The sequence below is a fragment of the Emys orbicularis genome, chromosome 1, assembly GCF_028017835.1.
Source record: "Emys orbicularis isolate rEmyOrb1 chromosome 1, rEmyOrb1.hap1, whole genome shotgun sequence".
Taxonomy (NCBI): Eukaryota; Metazoa; Chordata; order Testudines; family Emydidae; genus Emys; species Emys orbicularis.
Window position 1 is genome coordinate 362,339,780 of NC_088683.1, and position 22,495 is coordinate 362,362,274.

At 54.8% G+C, this 22,495-nt stretch overlaps 1 protein-coding gene across 1 annotated transcript in view; it reads right to left on the reverse strand.

The window, feature by feature from the left end:
• The window catches only part of ARAP1 (ArfGAP with RhoGAP domain, ankyrin repeat and PH domain 1), a 232,725-nt gene that overhangs the window by 54,361 nt on the left and 155,869 nt on the right, over window positions 1-22,495 (reverse strand). The window contains exons 7-10 of the mRNA XM_065423386.1: window positions 11,659-11,826; window positions 5,439-5,508; window positions 4,388-4,508; window positions 3,318-3,523 (exon numbers count right to left, since the gene is read on the reverse strand). Of these exons, the coding sequence (XP_065279458.1) occupies window positions 3,318-3,523; window positions 4,388-4,508; window positions 5,439-5,508; window positions 11,659-11,826 (565 nt within the window). The remainder of the gene's footprint in view (window positions 1-3,317; window positions 3,524-4,387; window positions 4,509-5,438; window positions 5,509-11,658; window positions 11,827-22,495) is intronic.

Here is a 22,495-nt window from a genome sequence, read left to right on the forward strand (position 1 = left end):
CCTGTATCTTGAATTAGAGGTTACAAAGGATTTTTAATGGTATGTTTGCCATAGAACTAAGCATGAAGTCCTTGAGCGATGTCCAATCTCTGGCTTCCGGAGTATGCTCATCGGGTCTCAACTTCGCTGGGTCAGACCCGTGGGCCGCATGGAGGTTTCCCATATACCGAAAGCTGTGCTCTATGACCAGCTGAGTGCTCTAAGGATTGACCCATCCTCAGATATAAAGACACCTTGAAGGCCAACCTCAAAGCACGCAAGATGAATATGAGTGAACAGCAGAACACTGTTGCAAGAAAGCAAATATCAGTCTGGGATGTATTAGCGGGAGTGTTGTAAGCAAGACACGAGAAGGAATTCTTCCGCTCTACTCCGCTCTGATTAGGCCTCATCTGGAGTATTGTGTCCAGTTCTGGGCAACACATTTCAGGAAAGATGTGGGCAAATTGGAGAAAGTCCAGAGAAGAGCAACAAAAATGATATAAGGTCTAGAAAACATGACCTATTAGGGAAGATTGAAAAAATTGGGGTGGTTTAGTCTGGAGAAGAGAAGACTGAGAGGGGACATGATAACAGTTTTCAAGTACATAAAAAGGATGATACAAGGAGGAGGGAGAAAAATTGTTCTTCTTAAACGCTGAGGATAGGACAAGAAGCAATGGGCTTAAACTGCAGCAAGGGAGGTTTAGGTTGGACATTAGGAAAAACTTCCCAACGGTCAGGGTGATTAAGCACTGGAATAAATTGCCCAGGGAGGTTGTGGAATCTCCATCATTGGAGATTTTTAAGAGCAGGTTGGACAAACACCTGTCAGGGATGGTCTAGATAATACTTAGCCCTGCCTCAGTGCAGGGGACTGGACTAGACGACCTCTCGAGGTCCCTTCCAGTCCTATGATTCTAAGACAGACATTAAAACCTGGGAACTCGTTGCACTGGACAGACCCAAATGGCAAGGTCTGTGCCAGGAAGCCGTGTCCACCTTTCAGGAGCGGCATGCGAGGTCTTTGTAGAAGAGTCTGTGCCAGGCTTAAAGAGACCACAGTCTGCAGAGTTCCTTCAAGTCGCGTTGCAGACAACTCTCTCCTCCTGGTGAGTCAGGGCGGAGGGGAGCAGGGCTAGGGCACATCAGGGGGGCACCGCAAATGCCCGCTTCGCACTCCCACCTCTAGCGCAACTCGCACCCGGGTCCTGCGCCCCTCTGTTACCTAGCAGCAGTGTGTTCTTGGGGAACCAGGGCGCAGTACCCAGCCTGTCTGACTCACGAAAGACCTTTTCCACCCCTCAGCCTCTGCTTGAGCCAAAACCGATCAGAAGAAAGACTTACAAAAAGCAATGAAAGGCCGTGGGAGACACACCTAAACCCCTGGGAGAAGGGGGACAGGTTTAAGGAAACTCCCCTAGCCTCATTTGCATCGAAGATGGGACAAGGAGGCATCTCCATTAGCATACAGAATGGAGAACAGAGATTCCAAGGCAAGAACCACACGGAACTCTGGGACCAGCAAAGCAGGGAAGCACGGCATCATGGGGGATCTCTGCTCCAGATGTTAATGAGCCCACGCCTGCACACACCCAGCTCAGGCGTTATCAGACCAATTCTAGGAATAAATCCTTTATTGGTATCCAAAATAGTGAAGCTCCCTAATTGCATTGTGAGCTCCCTCCAAGGAACACCGCCCAAAGCCAGGAATGATCAGCTCCCATTGTCTAGCCTGAACAAAACAACTTTGGTATCTCCCTTGTTTACACATAAACAAATCTAGTGATCCCCCTTGAACCATTGTTGTTTTTCTACAAAAACCCCTACCCATGCTCAGGAAAGTGTTCTGATGCCTGGATCCAAAATCTGCATCAGTTCCACTGGGACTTCATTTTCTCCTGACTGGTCGTTCTGGGGGCTCTGCCTGTCTCCAGCACTCCAGACCCTCAGCTACCACCATCACCGGGGACCCCCGATCGATTCAAGCTTCACGGAATGGTGAGAATCCAGCTCTCTCTCTCTCTCGGTATAGCCTTCTGACCCTGACTTGTGTGATCAGTTATAGTTTTCTAAACCTGACTTTTATAATCAAATATAAGTTAGATTTAATATTATAACAGTTTTGTTTGCTTGGCTCCCCTATGGTTATTACCAGCAATAAATAACTTTCATGGTTAAGCTGGTTGCTTCTCTCTCTCACTTCCCCTCTCCCCCGCCCCGGCCCCTCCAGGGGTGTGTTTTGGTTTCCTCATTCGCTCTGCAGCAACGCTCCTCGTACCTAAGCTAAAAGATCCCTGCAGCGCCCAAAAATCCTGTGGGGTTTGCTCATCAAGTGGGTCACTACCAGACAATTGTAACGTGAAAGTGGGGATAGGGACGTGCTGAACCTGGGACATATGCGGGTGACAGCTTGGAAGTGCTGCTCGACCCAGTCTGCTGAGTCCAGGGAGATATATGGGGTCAGCTTGGGAGTGCTGATTAACCCGGTCCGCTCAGACACGCTCTGTTAATGTGTGTGTGTTCGTCTGAGTCTGGGGCTGGAAGAACCCAGCCCTGGGGAACCGAGGTCCTGCAGGATAGCTCCACTGGGAGGGAACTTGCAGCAGGGAGAAGTAGAGCTCCGTATGAGAACCCAAGTGACACAAGCAGTACAGTGATAGAATTACAGAACCCCCGTTCCCTCCCGAAGAGTAACCCGAATAAATGAGTGTACCCCAAAGTAACAGGCAAAGCTGGCAACACCTCTCTGCGCGGAGGGAGTAAACTCCTAGTCTGATCCCCACTTCCCAACACCTCCTTGGAGGACGGATGGGACTACGGGGGTCAAAGGGCTGGACCGGAGAGCCGGGTTCATTTCCTGCTCTGCCCTGACTCCCTGCGGGACCTCGGGCACAACCCTTCATCTACCCGCTGCCTCCACTGCCCATGTGTAAAATGAGCCGTCCGTCCCGCACGCTTTGCCTGCCTTGTCCAGTTCGAGCGCGTAGTGTTCGAGCCTGTGAATGTGCAGCTCCCAGCACAATGGGGACCCAGGGTCGGGCACTAGCTGCTCCCGCTCCTATGGCTCATAATAACCTTGCTCACAAACTCTCTTGGTGGCCCCAGGGAAAGACCAAGGGAAAGGGCCCAGAGGGAGCGGACGCAGGGGAGGAGGGCGGGAGCAGGCAAGGAGCGAAGTGGGGATGGCATGAAGGAAGAGGGGGAAGTGGGAGGAGAAAGAAGGGCGTAAGAAGCGATTCGAGTTGGGCCGTGACCCCAGCCCCCGTCCCTTGGCAGGGGTCTGAGCTGTTGCATTTCAATACCCCTGGAAGGAGACAGCCTCCGCGGATACAGACCTCAGCGTTCTTGTACAGGAAAACCTTATCTCCAGCCACCACCACGTACAGCTTGTTCTTAAAGCCCCGCAGCTCCAGCAGCCCGCACTTGTCCACCGAGTCCAAGGCGCCCGTGGGCGGCTGGAACAGGGATATCCTATTCAAGCCCTTGAACTTCCGCTCGTCCACCATCTGCTGGAGGGTCCTCATCCACTCGTTACGATCCGCTGCAGGGCAGACGGGGCTTGGGGTCAGCTGGGAGCCGGGCCTGCCATCAGACCTGAGGAGGAGCTCCAAAGCTGGTGCGCACGTTGGGCAGAGGCCCCCCCGCTCACTGGGGACACATGCGGGGGCGCCGGGGGGCGAGAGCGTGGATTTCCAGCTTGGCCCTTTGCTCTGCAGAGCAGCAAGGGCTGGCCGCGTAGAGAGGCAGCGGCCTCGACCCGCCGGGCAGGGAGTGCCCCTCCAGCGCCCCTCGCTGCTCAGCAGGAAGCTGCCCCCCCGGCTCTTCTGGGGGGCCAGGCAGGGGGAAAGAGCGGGAAATTCGGTCACTGCCCCCAAAGCTCTTAGCTGCTGGGCTGGACCGAGGGTGACTTGCTGGAAGAAGACGGAGCCAAAGCTCAGCTAAAGGAGGGCGAAGGGGTGGGGAGGGTGTGGTGCCATCCTCGGGGTATGATCATCAGGAGGGAGAGGGATTACTGAGGTGGGGGGCGGAGGGGTCAGTGGGCAATAACCAGGAGCAATGGGACCGGAGTGAGTAAAGGGAAATGACAGCTGACTCCTGGGAACCCTCTCCTGCCAGTGGGGTCCACCAGGCTGTGGAATGGTCTCCCCACACGGCTGGGGGGGAAGCGCCTGTCCCTGGGGACCCCAGCCTGAGCAACATACAAGGGAACAGAGGGACTGAGAGCGCCCACATCTCTTACCCGTCACCAGCGTAGGGGGTTCAGTTATTGAACAGCTCCCCAAAGCAGGCGGGAGAAAGAGGAGCAGCTGCTTCCCTATTCTCTGCTTCCTTCTCCCCACCCTACAGGTGCCAGCCCTGGAGAAACCCGTGCCACGAGCGACACTGCGGGGCTCCCCGCACTCACCATCGCTCTCAGCCCGGAAGGCGAAGGTCCTGTTGTTAGTGATCACCTCGAATTTCTGGTCCCCGATGCTGGCCACGCGGGCTATTGAGGTCACCGGAATGAAGCGCTTGGAGTATGTGTCCTGCAGCAGAGAGTCACACGGGTCACAACCACCCCCCCAGAGACGCAGCAGGAGGGTAACAGACCCAAGGAAACACCCATGTGCTAGCACTACCTGAGGCTGAGCGCCCCATCACTGCCAACATCAGCCCTACCCATAGTCCAGAGAGACCCCCCCAGCACCGTCACTCGAGCAGGGGGCTCAGCCCCATTCTGTTAACCTCAGTCCCTCTTGGACAGGGTATCCTTACCCACTCCCTGTACTAAAGCAGTGCCCAGCATTCCTGTGCGCTGTTAAAAACTTCTACTGCCTTCCACCCCAGAGGTGGCTGCATTCCACACCAACTCTGGCAGTAAGTGTAACCTTCCATGACTACAAGCAGATGAGAATCCCTGCGCCAATCCTGGGCTGACTCAGAGACAAGAACGCCACCGCCTGCAGCATCAACGCTACTCTTTACATCACCCTGGATCTGCAGGGGGGTCTCCCTTCCACCTTTTGACCAGGCCTAGCGCTGCTTCGCTTGGGAGCTCTAGTTCACAGCCCAACTGTGCGATGCAAGTTATTATCACTCTGTACTGGTTTCTAGAAAGCAGAGGGGAACCCGAACCAGAAGAGCACGTCCCCATCCCTGGGGGAAGCTCCAAACCACATGTCAGTCCCACCCTGGGAGGCAGATTTCAAAGACATACAATCTAGATTAGGTACCTACACAGCCCCACGACTGCAGTATCTGAGCACCGCACGACCTTTAATGCATTTCTCCTCCACATGGCAGGGCGGGGCTGGTATTCCCATTGTACAGATGGGGAACTGAGGCCCAGAAAGGCTAAGTGACTGGCTCACGGTCACACAGAAAGTCTGTGACAGAGCGGGTCATTGAACTCAGAGCTCTCAAGGGCCAGGCTAGCGCCCTCCCCACCCACTGGCCCAGCCTGCCTCCCCACTCACCTTTTCGCTGTCAAAATAACGGAGGTAGTCGGCATCTAGCTTCACCCAGCGCTTCTGGTAGATGTATGAGCTGTAACGGGATGGGAACGGCTGGTTAGCCTTGGCAAGCTAGCAGTGCCAGCGGGGAATGCAGGGGCTCCTGACTGCTCCCTTAGCGAGCCAAGCTCAAGGAGGTAAGAGCATGGACGCTTGAGAAACACGCACCGGGGTAATCTGCCCCAAAGGACTTGCAACGTACCCAGCTGGACGGCATAGGAAGGGCGGGCTAGATGGATACAGTCCAATAGAGACGCATCGTATAGACACACAGACATGCTTTTCCTGCTTGATAGTATAGACCCCTGCCCACCTGCCCCCCGCCTAGCTGTTTAAACGCAGGCTGGTATCTTGCAAGCAGCAGGCCAGAGCAGCCGTCATATGGATCAGTGCGGGGGTGGGGAAAATGTGTCTCCCGTGCACTGGGGAACCAGGGGGGCCAGGGAACCGTGCCCCCCCCCCATTTTTCCCATATGTGCTGTGGGAAAGACATGATCATAGAGGCGACACGTGGGTGGGGCACGTGGGGTCACGTGCTCCCCAGAATGTGGCCAGCAGCAGCCTTTCGGCCCTGTGCGGGTGGAGGGGGGAAGGTTCGTCAGAGCTCATCCCTTCTCCCCCATGGTTGGAAGAAGCTCCAATCCCTTCCCACCCGCACAGGGCCTCCAGGTGGCTAAAGCCTCCAGGCCGCTGCTGGCCACTAACATAGTCCAGCCGCCTCCTGTCCCTCCGGCTGTAGCGCGGGCAGGAAGGGGTTAAGCCCTAAGGAAGCGTTGTGCACTAGGGTCCCAGGGAACCTGACTGCAGGGGCTTTGGCAGCTGGCCAGAGGTGGCTCAGTAGGAGCGGGCGCCCCCTGCAGGAGGAGCAGCGCCACACGTAGCTGCTGCCTTGGGCACAAAGCCTAAGGGACAAAGCAGTCCCTGGGGCTGGGACCCGGGCCAAGCAGGGGGTGAAATGGGTGCTGCTGCGGATCCTGCGAGTTCGGGATGGGAATGGGCTGGAAATCTCCTCCTCCCCCCAGCAGTGTTGAGAACTAAAGTTGTCTTATTTTTTTTTATCTGTCCGTACTATAATTATACCTTCAATATGATAATGTGGCTACACTGTGTATCCTGGCTATTTAGGTGACAGCTATACTCTGCGGGGTATTTAAGAATTATTTTAATTCCTCCGCCACTTTGGCCTTGCCCCCCCCCCACCCCTCCCCCACTTCTACAAAGGCTCCGGGGCCCTTGCTCCTGCGGCTCTTTGAGCACAGGAGAGTAGAACATGGCGTGATTGAATTATTAACCAATCGATGTTATTAACCAATTCGGATGCTTTTACTATGTCATAAGCCCACTGTAGTTGATAAAATAATACTTGGCCAGTCATCTTGCTGTGAGAATAATATGTAGAGATATAGGCACTAAATAGTTCCCATCATACTGTTTAAATCTGACTATATAGTACTAGAGTAAATGAAACAATGAATTCACAGGACTGTTTTGGGTAATGCTGATTGCTAACTTGGCTCCTGAACCACTGAGCTCTGAGTACAGTAACTCCTCGCTTAACGTTGTAGTTCTGTTCTTGAAAAATGCGACTTTAAGCAAAACAATGTTAAGCGAATCCAATTTCCCCATAAGAATTAATGTAAATAGGGGGGAGGTTAGGTTCCAGGGAAATTTTTTTCACCAGACAAAAGACTATTTTTTATATATATATATATATATATATATATATATATATATATATATATATATATATATATATACACACAGTATAAGTTTTAAACAAACAATTTAATACTGTCCACAGCAATGATGATTGTGACGCTTGGTTGAGGTGGTGGAGTCAGAGGGTGGGATATTTCCCAGGGAATGCCTTACTGCTAAATGATGAACTAGCACTTGGCTGAGCCCTCAAGGGTTAACACGTTGTTGTTAATGTAGCCTCACACTCTACAAAGCAGCACGAATGGAGGGAGGAGACACAGCTTGGCAGAGAGAGACAGAGACACACACTGTGTGTGAGAGAGAGAGAGACGCGCATTGCCCCTTTAAGTACGCTGACCCCACTCTACGTACATTGCCTTTTAAAGTAGATCAGCAAGTTGAGACAGCAGCTGCTGCCAGCACGCTCCCTCCGTCCTGAGTCCTGACATGTTCCGCCCTGCTCTATAGAGATGGGGTAAGCGGGGTGCAGGAGCGGGGGGAAGGGGACACCCTGACCTTAGCGCCCCCCCCCCCCCCCCCCCCCGCACAGCAAGCAGGAGGGCAGGAGCAGCACACGGCAGTGGGGGGAGGGACAGCTGAATTGCCCGGTAATTGATAGCCTGCTGGGCGGCTGCTGCACAGGGAACTTAGGGGAGCAGGGAGCTGATGGGGGGCTGCCGGTCCACCCTGGTTCCAAGCCCCCACCAGCTACCTCGGGCTGCTCTTCCTGCAAGCAGTGGACAAAGCAGGCGGCTGCCAAAGGACATTATAAGGGAGCATTGCACAACTTGAAACGAGCATGTTCCCTAATTGATCAGCAACGTAACACGGTTAACCGGGACGACGTTCAGTGAGGAATTACTGTATCCCTGCTCTAGGGGATGTTTCCACCATCCCTCCCCATTCCCCAATTTCCCTCTTACTGCCTTTGCTCAGCCAGTGCTTTCCACTGGCCCAGCCCTGCCAAGAGTTATCTGGGCCTCCTCAGTGTCACATGGACAACGAGAACTCCCCTCTCCCGTTCCCGAACCTGCCTGGGCACGGAGCAGCCAGCAAGTTCACCCTCAACGTGATGCCGTCGCTCCCAGTTGGCGAGGCCAGGCTCCATAATCCCACACACGTACATTGTAAAAGCCTGCTCTCCCCACCGCTCACCCCACCATAGACTGCCAGCCAGGCTGCTTTGCGCCTGCGAGCCCGTTCGTTCACTCTCTGTATCTCAGGCCATATGGGCAGGGATTCTCGGCTGGTGAGTTCTGCTGTCTCTTTCTGGTCAGTTTCACTAGCCGGCTCTGTCAGCTCAGGTCTGGCTCACAGCACTGTGCAATCACAACTAGTTTCTCAGGAATAATTTAAAGGAAGATTGATACGTGTATTAGGGTGCATAAGCCACCCTTAAAAGACACTAGCCATAAGGCAGGGGCCTAAGCTCTGTGGGCTCAGGGAAGACAGGGAGGGAACAGGTTGCCACAACAGTTCCACCACCAGCAGGAGACCTTTGAACAAGACGCTTTATTGGGGGATGGGAGTGGCTAATAAATCAACCATCCCTTGAAAGCAAAACATACAGCGATCTCTCCGTGCGTCCGGTACACAGCCGAGCGTGTATACGGCCCTGCTCTGACTCCATTACCACCACTGTCCCCCAGTCTCTCCAGACTTCAGCGTGTGCAGGCTGCCACAGCCCGAGCCCTGAAACATACAGCACCCACACCCCCCGTCCTCCGACTGCTCCAACAGCTCCCCGCTCGCTTCAGGGTCCAGGCTGAAATCACACTGCCTGGGTGAGATTCTCTACACTCCTTTGCCCCTTTGGGTCACTCAGGTGGTGCAATGGAGCAGGACAGCGGCCACATCGGGCCGGCTGAGACTCTCCCCAACACAGGGACATTCTCAATGGACACAGAGCCAGTGTAGCCCTAGCCGGTCCCTACAACACACCCAGTCTTGCCCCAAGGTGGGGCAGCATGCTGGGGTTGGGAATGGGACAAAAGACTTGGCAATCTATTCTCAGCTGTAGTCAGTCCCTTGGAGAGCTGGCACAAGTTAGAGCAACCCCTGGGCTTCTCTCACCGGCTCCAGGGCTGGGGCCAGTGCACATGCTCCATGAGAATCAGGGAGCCAGGACCCACCGTCCCCTCTGGGCATTGTGTGTTACGGGCTTTCTTGCACCTTCCTATGAAACAACTGGCACCATCAGAAGCAGGAGACTGGCTAGACAGAGCATGCTCTGAATCAACCCGGCAGCTCCTGGCTTCCCACTGCTCTGTGAAGGCAGTAAAATATTTACCTCATGGGGCCTGATCTCACAATAGCTATGGCTAGATTAATCATTAATATGGGAACTCTCTCTCTCTCACACACACACACACACACACACACAACTTCCTCCTCCTCAGGAAAACTCCCGAGTCCCAAGACACACACCCCAGGTTAGTTACTAGGGCCTGGTCTACACTAAAACATTATATCGGCTTAACTACGTTGCTCAAGGCTGTGAAAAATCTACACCCCTGAGCTGTGTAGCTGACCTAAGTCCCTGTATAGACAGCCATAGGTTGATGGAAAAATTCTTCTGTCACCTAGCTACTGCCTCTCGGGGAGGTGGATTACCTACACCCCTCAGCAGCGCAGCTGTGGCTAGCAGCTGCAGCATTTCAAGTGTAGATAAGCCCTCAGCCAAGCAAACACAACAGAAAGTCTGCCAATGTCCTGTGACTGCAGTCCTATGTTAACAAGCTACTTCACCTTGAATGGTCCCTTAGAACAGGGGCTCTCAACCTTCCCAGATGACTGTACCCCTTTCAGGAGTCTGATTGTCCTGCGTACCCGCAAGTTTCACCTCATTTAAAAACTACTTGCTTACAAAATCAGACATCAAAATACAAAGTGTCACAGCACACTAGTACTGCACAATTACTTATTTTCTCATTTTTGCCATATAATTATAGAATAAATCAACTGGAATATAAATACTGTACTTACATTTCAGTGTATAGTCTATAGAGCAGTATAAACAAGTCATTGTAGTGACTTCACTAGTGCTTTTTTCTGTAGCCTGTTGTAACACTAAGCAAATATCTAGATGAGTTGATGTACCCCCTGGAAGACCTCTGCGTACCCCCAGGGGTATGCGTACCCTGGTTGAGAACCACTGCCTTAGCATATGTGTTAACTCCTTATGTTAAGCAACCTGTCCCACCTTGTACGGAGCTGTGACACTTCGAGTTCCCTTCCCAGACCTGAAGAAGAGCTCTGTGTAGGTCAAAAGCTCGTCCCTCTCACCAAGACAAGTTGGTCCTATAAAAGACATCACCTCACCCACCTTGTCTTGCTAAAATCCCAGGACCGACACAGCTACAACAACACTGCAAACAACAAAAAACCCTCCCTCTCCCATGGAGAATCTTCTAAGGCCATGGCTACACTGCCACTTATGTCGGCAAAACTTATGTCGCTCAGGGGTGTGAAAAAACCCACACCCCTGAGCGACGTAAGTTTCGCCGGCATAAGCACTAGTGTGCCCAGCGCTGTGCTAGCAGGAGAGCTTCTCCCGCTGACAAAGCACCCACCGCTCGTTGTGCTGGTTTTATCATGTTGATGGGAGAGCTCTCTCCCGTCAGCACAGAGCGGCCACACGAACCATCAGCTGCCTAGGTACTGCTTCTCCGCTAGTACAGACATGCCCTAAGTTAGGAGCATGGGCCCTTTAAGACTAGCCTAGGGCTGCTCCCCTCCCCGGGGTGACCAGCTGACTTACAGGAGCAGTGCGATTTCCCGGCTTCCCATTAATAAGCCAACCCAGGCATCGCTGTTGGGTAACAGGGAGGAAGTGCCATCCGCCAGCCATTCATAAAAGCTCAGCAGTCTCTGACGCCTGGCGTTCAATAGGGAAATACCAGCATCTCCACAGCAGAGATTCAATCAAAGCCCTCAACGGAGCGAGGAGGAAATGGATAAAGCAGAACAACTGTAGCCCAGGGCATAGGATCTGTCCAAACAAGCCAGGGCCCAAGTGGCAACTTGCCAGGAATCTCAGGGCTGCACTTCAGTTTGTCTCTGGGCACAGGCTGCAACTGCCTTCCTCTTTAACGCTGCCACCTGCAGACTGCAGACCCCTCCATCTCGAGGCATGCTGGGACCCGTAGTCTCCGGGTGCTGCTGCCCTTCAGAGTGACAGACAAGGGCGGCCGGAGGCTGCGTGTGACCCTCCGGGCTGCTCTTGGCCTGACGGCTCCCCGAGCCTAACGCAATCGATAGGACTAAAGGGAGGTCATGCGGGGGTGCAGTGATGAAATCAATAGCTAAACAGGAAGATTTCTCTCATTCAGCCCACGAAATGTGGGGAGACGGCTCGGGGGATGGGGGAACCTTCCTCTCTAGGCATTGACAGGCCAAGTTGGGGGGGACCCAGTTCACACCGACATCACCAATCCCCTGCTCCAGAGTCAGTCTCCTAGGCTGCGCCCTTCGGAGCGTTACTCACCCTTGGGGCGGGTTCTTGTCCAGCCACCCGGCTTTGATGATGGGCAAGAGCTGGGTGGAGGCGTCCAACCCCTCTGTGCTGCCGCTGTGCATGCTGGAGCTGCGGGAGGAGACGGTGTCGCTGGACTGCAGGGTGCTCAAGCCATAGTCATTCCAACAGCTGCTGTCGCTGAGGGCAGGAGCAAAGGGGGAGATGCGGTTAGGAGCAGCCCATTAACCAGGCAGCTAACAGATCAGAAAGTCTGCACCCCGCTGGTCAAAAGGGTCCCCAGCTGTGACTTGCCCACCACCCTCCGCTCTCCGGATTTGCCTGTCTCCTCTCCATACCTGTAGCCCCAGGATCAGTGTCTGAGATAGAGAAGAACCTTCCTTCCCCTTAATGGGCAGGGCTGGCTAAAGCCAGGTGCAAGCAGAGCACTTCACACTCTTGCCCCAGCAATCACCCCTCATCCAAAATGCAAAAAAGCCTGTTTGTCACGCACAGACTTTGCCCGCATTCCTTGTCCTTGGGATAATGTATTACCCTGAGCCCAGGGTCTGATTTAAAGCAGCAGTGCTGGCTGGGGGGCAGGGATAGGACTTAGTGTGTGTGCAGGAGTTGTACAATGACCCGCGCAGTGGGGGGCCCTGATCCCGAATGGGGTCTCTGTATACTACTGCAACATAAATCTGAAACAAGAATCACCAGGCTCCCCCTCCTGGATAAGCCAAGCCCAAGGAACAGCAGCCACAGGTAGGGTAAGTAATGCGAGATGGGGCTGGAATTTCACAACGCTTTCCAAGGAGAACTGGGGCTGGTTGGGCACCAAAGGATCTCTCAGCGGAGAAGTCTCTGGGGCATGGCTCCTCCTTTCCAGTAGCGGGTGCAGCAAAGGGGTCAGCTTGGGGCCAGGGGCGAGTGAGCCCGGACACACGTGGGATCAAGCAGGGGCCAAATCCATCCCTGATGTAACTCTGTGACTTCATTGGCTGGAGCTGGTACAAAGAGCCAGGCCTGCTCTCTAAGGCGAGGACAGGAGCACAGGGAGGATTTGCAAAGAACATCTGGGAGCCATTCAGAGCCACCACAACAGACCTCACGGAGAGGGAAGGAAGGAGAGAGACAGAGCCCAGCCCTGTGGGTTCGTCTGGTGTTTGCGGTGGAGACCACAAACCTCATCTCCCTTCCACCCTGCCACAGCCCATCTCCCTGAGGTCCCTCTCCAGGACTAGAGCAAACAGGCTGCTCACCTCCCCCCGCCCAGGTCGCTCCCCCAGAGTGGCTGAGGCAGCTTCTGGTCTTCTGCTGGAATCTAACCATGTGCTCCACTATAGCCAAGGCACATCACCTCCACTTGGGGTCTGTAGTTGGGGTCACAGGTGCCGATTTCGTCCCCCACTCTGCCCCCGGCCCTGCCCCCACTCCACCCCTTCCCCCAAGGCCCCACCCTGCTTTTCCTGCCCCTGCCCTGCCTCTTCTTGCCCCATTCCGCCCCCTCCCCTGAGTGCCTCCCGCCCTCACTCCTCCCCCCCGCACCTCCTGCACACTGCTAAACAGCTGATCCATGGCAGGTGGGAGGCACTGGGAGGGAGGGGAAGGTGCTGATTGGCGGAGCCGCCGGCAGGCGGGAGGCGCTGGGGGGGGAGGGAGAGGAGCTGATAGGGGGGCTGCTGGTGGGTGCAGAGCACCCACCATTTTTTTCCCATGGGTGCTCCAGCCCTGGAGCAACCACGGAGTCCACACCTATGGTTGGGGCTGATGATTAATTACCAGGAGAGGGGTCTGCAAATCAAAGTGACAGCAGCCTGTCACCCGAGACAAGCACAAAACCAGCCTATTTCTCCCCTCTCTCCGCCCGAGACTTTGATAGAAAAATGGCAATTGCTTACAGCTCTATGGGCCTTCCCGGCTCTCCAAAGCCCCCCACCCCGAGCAGTGTTCCTGACAGCCCAGTAAGGGAGCTGAGCCACGACGTCCACTAAGGACCAGGCACTTTCCGGTCGACCTTAAATGGAAGAGGCTCAGAATTCCTTGCGCCGGACCCTGAAATGCTCTGCTTATCCATAGGACACAGGCAGCGGTAGGGGAAAAAAATCACTCCCTGCCCCCAAAGGGCCCTCGCACTGCCCAGAAGGGGTCCGTGCTCTCCCGGGACCATACAGGTCTTGATCCGTTGCTGAGGCTGCCGACGAGGGGACGGCCGCTGCGGTGGGTTTGGAAGTTCCTGCCCTAGAGGCAGGGCCGGATGAAAGTTCTGAGGGACCTAAGGCTAATGGGAGGGAAAGGCCAAAGTACGAACGACATATTGCAACCAAAATGATGAAGTCATCAAACATTTCTCTACATACACTGGGCGGTGCCAGGCTCAGGCGATCAGCCCAGGGCAGCACGGGGCTCAGGTAGTCAGCCCCAACTCCAATCCCAGGCAGCACAGGGCTTGGGCAGTCAGCCCAGGGTGGCATGGGGCTCAGGTGGACAGCCCCAGTGCCAGGCGCTGTGGGGCTCAGCAGTCAGTCCGGGGCACGAGGCTCAGGTGAGCAGCAAAGCCAAGTGGCTTGGGACAGCCCCATGCAGGGTGTGGGATGTCTCAGGTGAGCAGCAACAGCAGGCGGCTCAGGACAGCCCCGCACGGCATCCTGCTTGCACTTGGGGGGAGGGATAGCTCAGTGGTTTGATTATTGGCCTGCTAAACCCATGGTTGTGAGTTCAATCCTTGAGGGGGGCCACTTAAAAATCTGGGGCAAAAAATCTATCTGGGGATTGGTCCTGCTTTGAGCAGGGGGTTGGACTAGATGACCTCCTTGGTCCTTTCCAACCCTGATATTCTATGATACTTAGGAGGAAGGCAGCCTAAGAGAAGGACAGCATAGCATCCCTCCTGCTACCTCTTACTCAGAAGTATCTGTTGAAGAATTGAGGGGGGTGCATGTCTGTATGAGGGTGAACACTGCAACAGTCCCCCTCCTGCTCACCTCTTTCCACCTTGTGCTTCTACCCTCAGCTCCCCACATGCACACTGCAAAGCCAAACCCTGCAGGTGTTTCCCCCAAGCTATGGCCTCTACGCCACATAGCCAGTCTGGGAGGCAGCCAGCTTTTATTATGTAAAAGAAAGCCACTCAGGTGTAAAATCCACTGAAGAAGAGGAAGTAGGAGTGGGGAAATGACATTGGGTGGCATTGTATTTTAGGCTGTCTTGCTCTGAAAGCTGCCTCCCGGTGTTGCACTGGCTGAGAACAATGACTTACTGTTTTGACATTGAACCCAAATATTAGTTGTGGGATGATACCCAGTTTGTGTAGTTAATCGCTCTGCCACAATTTGAATAATAGAATAGAATCGTAGGACTGGAAGGGACCTCGAGAGGTCATCTAGTCCGATCCCCTGCACTCATGGCAGGACTAAGTATTGTCTATTCTAGAATGTGTGATCAGCAGCTCTCACATGAGGTTTTTAAAGCACCAGCCCCCTACGGTTTGCATTTGTTTGTTTTAAACTTTCTGTAAGAAAAAGGTAAGAGCTAGAAGTGACAATGATTTAGTTGCTGTTGGTCCTGCTTTGAGCAGGGGGTTGGACTAGATACCTCCTGAGGTCTCTTCCAACCCTAATCTTCTATGATTCTATGACACAGATCTTTAGATGGTTGCCCAGTCATAATATTTAGCACTTCTGTACTATGTTAGCTCTTCAAAATCATTGTACAAACATTAAACAAACTTAATCTAAAGCCTTTCAGCTTTTGAATGACTAGGAGTTGACAAAACAGAGCTATTCCCTGTTGTGTTCTCTGCCCCCCTGAACAAATAGACTTCACTGAAAATCAACATCTTAAAAGAACCATTCAGGATCTTTCAAAAGAACAGTCCAACCAAGGCTGCTGTAGTGACACCCTTGTTATATCAGGTCTGGTGTTTGTTTAAGGCTGGTGTAGAATGTAGGGAGAGCTTCCTGTTTTGTTTGCATGTGTAAATCAAGCAGACCTTGCTTATTTTTTCCCCTTAAAGTGCTCAGAGTTTAGGGGAGGAAAGTGAATGAGATTCTGCTTATACCATGTGTGAAAAAGCAGAAGGGACCAAAATCTACTCTTGTGCAAAAATCTGTTCTCCCTGAAGTCAATAAGGCTACACAGTTGTGACTGTCAGCCAGGGCCGGCTCCAGGCACCAGCCCACCAAGCTTGTGCTTGGGGCGGCACCTGGAGGGGGGCGGCGTGGCGCTCCGGCTCTGGCCGCCGGGGAGAGCGGAGCCCCGGCCGGGGCTCTCCGCCCTCCTCCCAAGGCTCCGGCCGCCCTCCCCCCGGCGCCCTCCCCCCGGCCGCCGGAGGGAGAGCGGAGCCCCGGCCGGGCTCTCCGCCCTCCTCCCAGGGCTCCGGCCGCCCTCCCCCCGGCCGGGCTCTCCGCCCTCCCCCCCGGCGCCCTCCCCCCGGCCGGCGGCGAGAGCGGAGCCCCGACTGGGCTCTCCGCCCTCCTCCCAGGGCTCCGGCCGCCCTCCCCCCCGGCGCCCTCCCCCCGGCCGCCGGAGGGAGAGCGGAGCCCCGGCCGGGCTCTCCGCCCTCCTCCCAGGGCTCCGGCCGCCCTCCCCCCCGGCGCCCTCCCCCCGGCCGGCGGCAAGAGCGGAGCCCCGACTGGGCTCTCCGCCCTCCTCCCAGGGCTCCGGCCGCCCTCCCCCCGGCGCCCTCCCCCCAGCCGCCGGAGGGAGAGCGGAGCCCCGGCCGAGGAGCGGAGCCCCGGCTGGGCTCTCCGCCCTCCTCCCAGGGCTCCGGCCGCCCTCCCCCCCCGGCGCCCTCCCCCCGGCCGGCGGCGAGAGCGGAGCCCCGACTGGGCTCTCCGCCCTCCTCCCAGGGCTCCGGCCGCCCTCCCCCCCGGCGCCCTCCCCCCGGCACTCTGGCCGCCGGGGGGAGAGCGGAGCCCCGGCCGGGGCTCGTCCCCCTCCCCCCGGGGGCCCTGCTGTCAGCAGGAATTGGCCTGTGATCTCATTCCCTTCTCGAATCACATTCCACGCTTATCCAACGTTTTCCACTCTGGAAAGAAGTTAGTTTAAGTTGGGGCAGAAAAATGAGGACTCACTTCAGGTTGATTTAGCTTTAAGTTTTTGGAACGAAACTCAAAAGAAATCAAATGTGAGGTACTTTTATGATGGATTGAACTGCTAGAGAACCAGCAAATGGACAGAACCTGCCTTTTGCCTATTCAGCCAGTCTTTCTATCTTAGCCTGCTACAATGTGGATTGCTCCCCATCCTGTAAAAAAAAACCCTCTATTGCGGGTCTAACAATACTGCCTCTTCCCCCTGCCACCCCCTTGCCCTGCCCCCACACAGGCATTCACCAGTTGTCCAGAAACTGGACCCAGCACACACAGAAGATGACGGTGACAGGCACTAGGACCCAGGAGGCAGCGTCCTGGAGCTGCCTGCCAGCCTCAGCAGAGGAGAGGGACAGAGGGAGCCTCTTCCCTCCCTGACAGCTAAGCAGAGCTCCGGAGAAATTGGGTTGGGGGTGCTGGGGGGGGGCAATGCCTGCCCGAACGACACCCACGGCTGGCACGGGTTCCCGTGGTAACCGGATTTTTAGTGTCCGGTCACCAGTGTTAACCGGATCCCTGGCAATGTGTTCCTGCAGTGCGGGGAGACCGGCTGGCTGTGGGCTGAGCTCCTTCCAAGCCATGGGGGGGCTGCTTTGCCTTTCCTGCTGGCAGGAGCACTCCAGCAGGGCTGCGTGAGCAAGCTCCCCGCCTTGTCCGGCCCCGGCGCCCCCTGCCTGGCCAGTAGGGTTAAAAAATAGGAGGACCTAAGGCTATAGCCTTATTAGCCTAATGGTTCCAGCCAGCTTCCCGCAGGCCTGGATCACCCAACAGCCCTTGAGCACTGTCTGGGCATGGGCCTGAATCAGTGAGCTGGCCACAAACATCTCCTTCACCCATTGCCAATCTGCCACTGGCATGTGGGCGAGTGCCCCTCGGCAATGGCTTCTGTGCTGATAGAACTAGAGAGCAGCTAGGCTCCTGCAGGCTGCAGCGCCCCCCCCCCCATGTGTGTCCCCCCAACAGCAATGGCACAGGGCAGGCTGGGTGCATTCGCACATGCAGGCAGAGAGCTTTAAAGCTGCATAACCTAGTTTGGCAAGTTCAGTGAAACACACTCACTGGAGAATACGGATCCTTCCAAGACTCGAGCTCCAGTCAACAACACACCCCAAACAGCTAGCGTGGAGGTGGTCAGATGCCTCCCACAAACACAGCAACTTGCCTCCCTCCTCCTTCCCCCACACCCTCGAGTGTCACACACACCACTGAGTTCCAGAGACGCGTACACCCAAAGCCCAGCATCACAACTAGCTACTGGGGGCCTGATCCAAAGTCCTGGGAAGTCAAGGGACAGATTCCCACTGACTTCAGTGGGGCTTTGCATCACGCCCTCTCCCTTTAATGGACCAGCCCAGCAACCTGAATCCGGACTTCTAAATCCAGATCCAAACCTCACAGCTCAGGCTCATGTCTAGACGGACGTGGAACACATGGACAGACACCCCAACAGGTTTTACTCTGGGGAATTATTTCCTTCTCTGTAGATGCTTAGCCAAAGTGACACAAAGTATCTATAATTACAGAGAACACCCAGAAATTGTTTCACCGCTAAATGAATCCGGCAAATAAATGAATTGGTATTTCATTATGTGAAATTGCTCTCAGTTGCTCACTAAGACCACAAATTACTTGGGCGATGGGAAATTATTTTACTGCTCTTAGTGATTCCCCCTGCTCACTGCATATAACTAAGCAATCTTCTCCTTTGGCTGTGGTTTTCAGTGTGCGGATTGGAGAGCGGCAGTGTGGCCTGGGGGCAGGACAGCTGAGTTCTATTCCCGTCACTGGCCAGCGGCGTGGCCTAAAACAAGCCACATTGCTCCTCTGCAAAGCACTTGGGGACAGAGCAGGGGATGGAACCTAGGTCTCTGGCAAGCACCCTAACCACTGAGCCCACACTCCCCCTAAGGAAAGGGACGGGGTTAGACAACAGACACTGATTGTTTACCGGGGTCCATTTGCCTGGCACAATGTGGACACTCAGCGAAGGATGGCTGCCCCCACCCATCCGGCATTAGCGTTCAGGCCCATACAGATACACGACGCTTTCTCCCCATGCAGGCCTCCTGTGAGCCCCATTCACTCGGGAGCAGGTTAGCAGCACGCAAACAAGAGCGCTTTCCATGGTGGAGACAGCTTTTTTGCAGTATTGACCCAGGTCTAGTAAGACTTCGGGGGCCAACACAGAAGCCAGTGTGTCCTAGGGCTTGTCTACACAGGGAAACTCAGGCCTGGTCTACACGACAAAGTCAGATCAACGCAAGGCACCTTATGTCGGCCTAGTTGTGTGTGTCTACACTTCAATTAGTATCCCACTGACATAAGCGCCCTGTTACACTGCCATAGTAACACACCTCGCTGAGCAGCGTACAGTCCCACTTGATGCACTTAGCTCAACGCAGTGCATGCGTAGATACTGCATTCCTTACGTTGACCCTAACTGTCCACCAGCAGCTGTCCCACAATGCCCAGCGCTGACCGCTCTGGTCACCATTGTGAACTCCGCTGCCCAGGGGTCACGGAAACCGGAAGCTCTCCTCCCTTTTAAAGCCCCGCACATTTTTGGAATTCCTTTTCCTGGTGGCCCGGTTTGGCGAGCACACCTAGCAGTTCTCCGCTGTTGAGTGAGCTGCAGACGCGCTCCTGCTGGGAGTGGACAGGAGATACTGGATCTCCTGGGCCTGTGTGGAGAAGAGGCTGTGCAGGCACATCTGCGAACCAGCCATAGAAACGTCGACGTCTATGAGCAGATTGCTCGGGGGAGGCAGGAGAAGGGGTGGAACAGGGCCCAGCTGCAGTGCCCCGTGAAAGCCAAGGAGCTGCAGCAGGCAGACCAGAAGGCCAAGGAGGCCAACAATCGATTGGGTGCTGAGGCGCAGACCTGCCACGTTTACACCTCCGAGGAACCCAAGCCAGAGGCCCGTGCCATGAACGTGCCCGTGCAAGGAGGAGGAAGTGGTGGGCGAGGAAGGGGAAGAGGAGTATGGGGAACAGGCGACTGCGGGATCCAGCCACACAGAGAGCCAGGGCCTGGTTTTGACTCCACCGCAGTCCAGCCTGTCCCCCCAGTCGAGCACGGGCGAGCCCAACACAGGGGTACGTGTGTAGATAAATTTTCAATTACAGGGAGACCCCTCCCCCCAAAAGCAGCAGGACACATCTTCTGACTTATTAATTTACTTGTGCTAGGAGAGGTAGTGATACTACCAAGAGAGGAAGAATTGCTATCTGCTTTTCATTCCCCTCTGGATGGGGGCGGGGGGGGGGGGGGCATGCAGAGCCTTTTCTTTATGTGCACAGGGATCTCCCTTGAATCCTCTTGAGAGAGCTCAATAAAACGTCCATGGAGGTACTCTGCAATCCTCTGCTGAAGGTTTCTAGCGAGGGCTGCCTTATTTCTTCCTCGACGGTAGGACACTTTCCCACGAGGCCCAGCGATAACTTCAGCAGGCACCATTGGTGTGCACAGGCTAGCAGCACACGGGCCCGGGCGGCTTTGGGGCGGCAGCATCATAGAGTCATAGACTTTAAGATCAGAAGGGACCACTATGATCATCTAGTCTGACCTCCTGCACAACGCAGGCCACAGAATCTCACCCACCAACTCCTGTAACAAACCCCTAACCTATGCCTGAGTTATTGATGTCCTCAAATCATGGTTTAAAGACTTCAAGGTGCAGAGAATCCTCCAGCAAGTGACCCGTGCCCCACGCTGCAGAAGAAGGCGAAAACCCCCCAGGGCCTCTGCCAATCTGCCCTGGAGGAAAATTCCTTCCCGACCCCAAATATGGCGATCAGCTAAACCCTGAGCATGTGGGCAAGACTCACCAGCCAGACACCCGGGAAAGAATCAGCTGTGCTCTCTCTGCCTTTGTGGCCTTCAGGAGTGAGATAACAGCTGAAACCACCAATGCCTGAGGGAAACGGTGCCAGTATTCAGTGCTATTTCCCAATACCGCTGCAATCATGCAACTGAGCAATTCCCTCCTCATTTCCCCAGCTCCTGGTGGGCCGTACTCACCAGGGCTCGTGCTGTGACTGGAAATCCCAAGCAGAAGTGAGACTGTAGTGCTTAAAGCTTTAGGGGAGTGAGTTCGGCATCTTAAGTTTCATTTTCTGTAGTGATCACGCTGGCAATGCTACCTCTGTGTGTTTTCTCTTCAGCTGCTGCCATTGCGGCCTTCAAGGTCTGCCCCTCCACACCCGTGGAACGCCCGAGCCAGATGAGGAGGAGAAAGAAGAGGACTCGGGATGACATGTTCAGTGAGACCCTACCAGCCAGCGCTGCATTGGACCGCGAGCACAGGGCCTGGAGGATGAACACGGCGGACAGCCTGGAGAAGCGGAGAGTGCAGAGGAGAAAGGCCCGGGAGTCCCAGCAGGAAACAGAGAGTGGGAGGCACCAAGACACAATGGGGCTTCCCAGGCAGCACACACAGATGCTGCAGACCCTGCTGGACCTGCAGGTTCCACAGTCCCAGGCTCACCTCCCTTTGCAACCTGTTGAGAACTCACTATCGGGACCTCCCTGTGCCCTCCCTCCACATTCACACGGCGTCAGGGGTCGGCGCACTACCGGCCATCCAACATCTTGACAGACTAAAGGAAACACGACGAAGCCAGTCCGTCAATGGCGCGTGACGGTGGTGTGGGAGAAGAGCCCAATGCACGAGCGGCAAACCTTCCCACAGCGGCTACAGCTCCACTCGTCGGATGGAGCTTGGAGCACACTCTGCTTCCTGATGGCTCTCCGCGACGACTGCACCAGCCTTGATGCGGCTTCTCCCAACGGAGCGGCTGTGGGCAGGGCTCTCCCAGTTGTCAGGGGGATGCTGAATTTCTTGAGACCTTGCCTGACCTTGTTGCTGTACCAGAGCTTTGGCCTTCCTCTGTGTCGCAGGCAGGTCTTGAGTTGGCCATACAGCAGTGCCTTCAGCAGACGATCTAGAGGCTTGTAGGGACCCATTCTGAGATTGGAAGCTGTTCAATCTCCACTCCCGTGACCCAGCTTTCACAGCCGTAAGGGAGGGGACCGAGGCCACAAGCCTGATAGTCAGGGCCAGCAGCTTGTTGTTCCAGACACGTGAGGTAAGTTTGCCAAAGGTGACAGAGGCTTTGCAGATTCTGGCATCAAGTTCTCTATCCAGGCTAAGTGAGCTGGTTAGAGTTGAGCCAAGATAGCAGAAGCGATCCACGTTATCCAGAGCTTCATTACCGACGTAGATTTTAGGTGGGATGTTGGTGCCCTGTGACACGACAACTGGTTTCTTGATACTGATTACCAGGCCGAACTTGATACATGCCTCAGAGAACTTATTCATCATGATCTGCAATTCATCAGGTGAGTTAGAGACGAATGCAGCGTCATCTGCGAAGAGCAGATCCCGAATAGCGACTTGGGTGACTTGCCTTCTGCTCTGGAATTGTCTGATGTTGAACAAGCTGCCGTCCATCCTCGATTCAATTAGTACGCCAGACTGATCGTTTCCAAAAGCATACTTAAGAAGAATAGAGAAGAAGATGCCAAAGCCGGTTGGCGCTAAGACGCAGCCTTGCTTCATGCCAGTATCAATGCTAAACTCAGACGATGGTTCATTTTCATACTGGATAGTTGTCTTCATTCCCTCCTGGAACTCCTTACATAGGGAAAGCAGTTTTTGTGGACAGCCAATTTTCGACAGGATGTTGTATAGACCATTCCTGCTAACCGTGTCGAAGGTCTTTTGTAGGTCAATGAATGCTACGTAGAGAGGTGCCTGTTGTTCATGGCTTTTTTC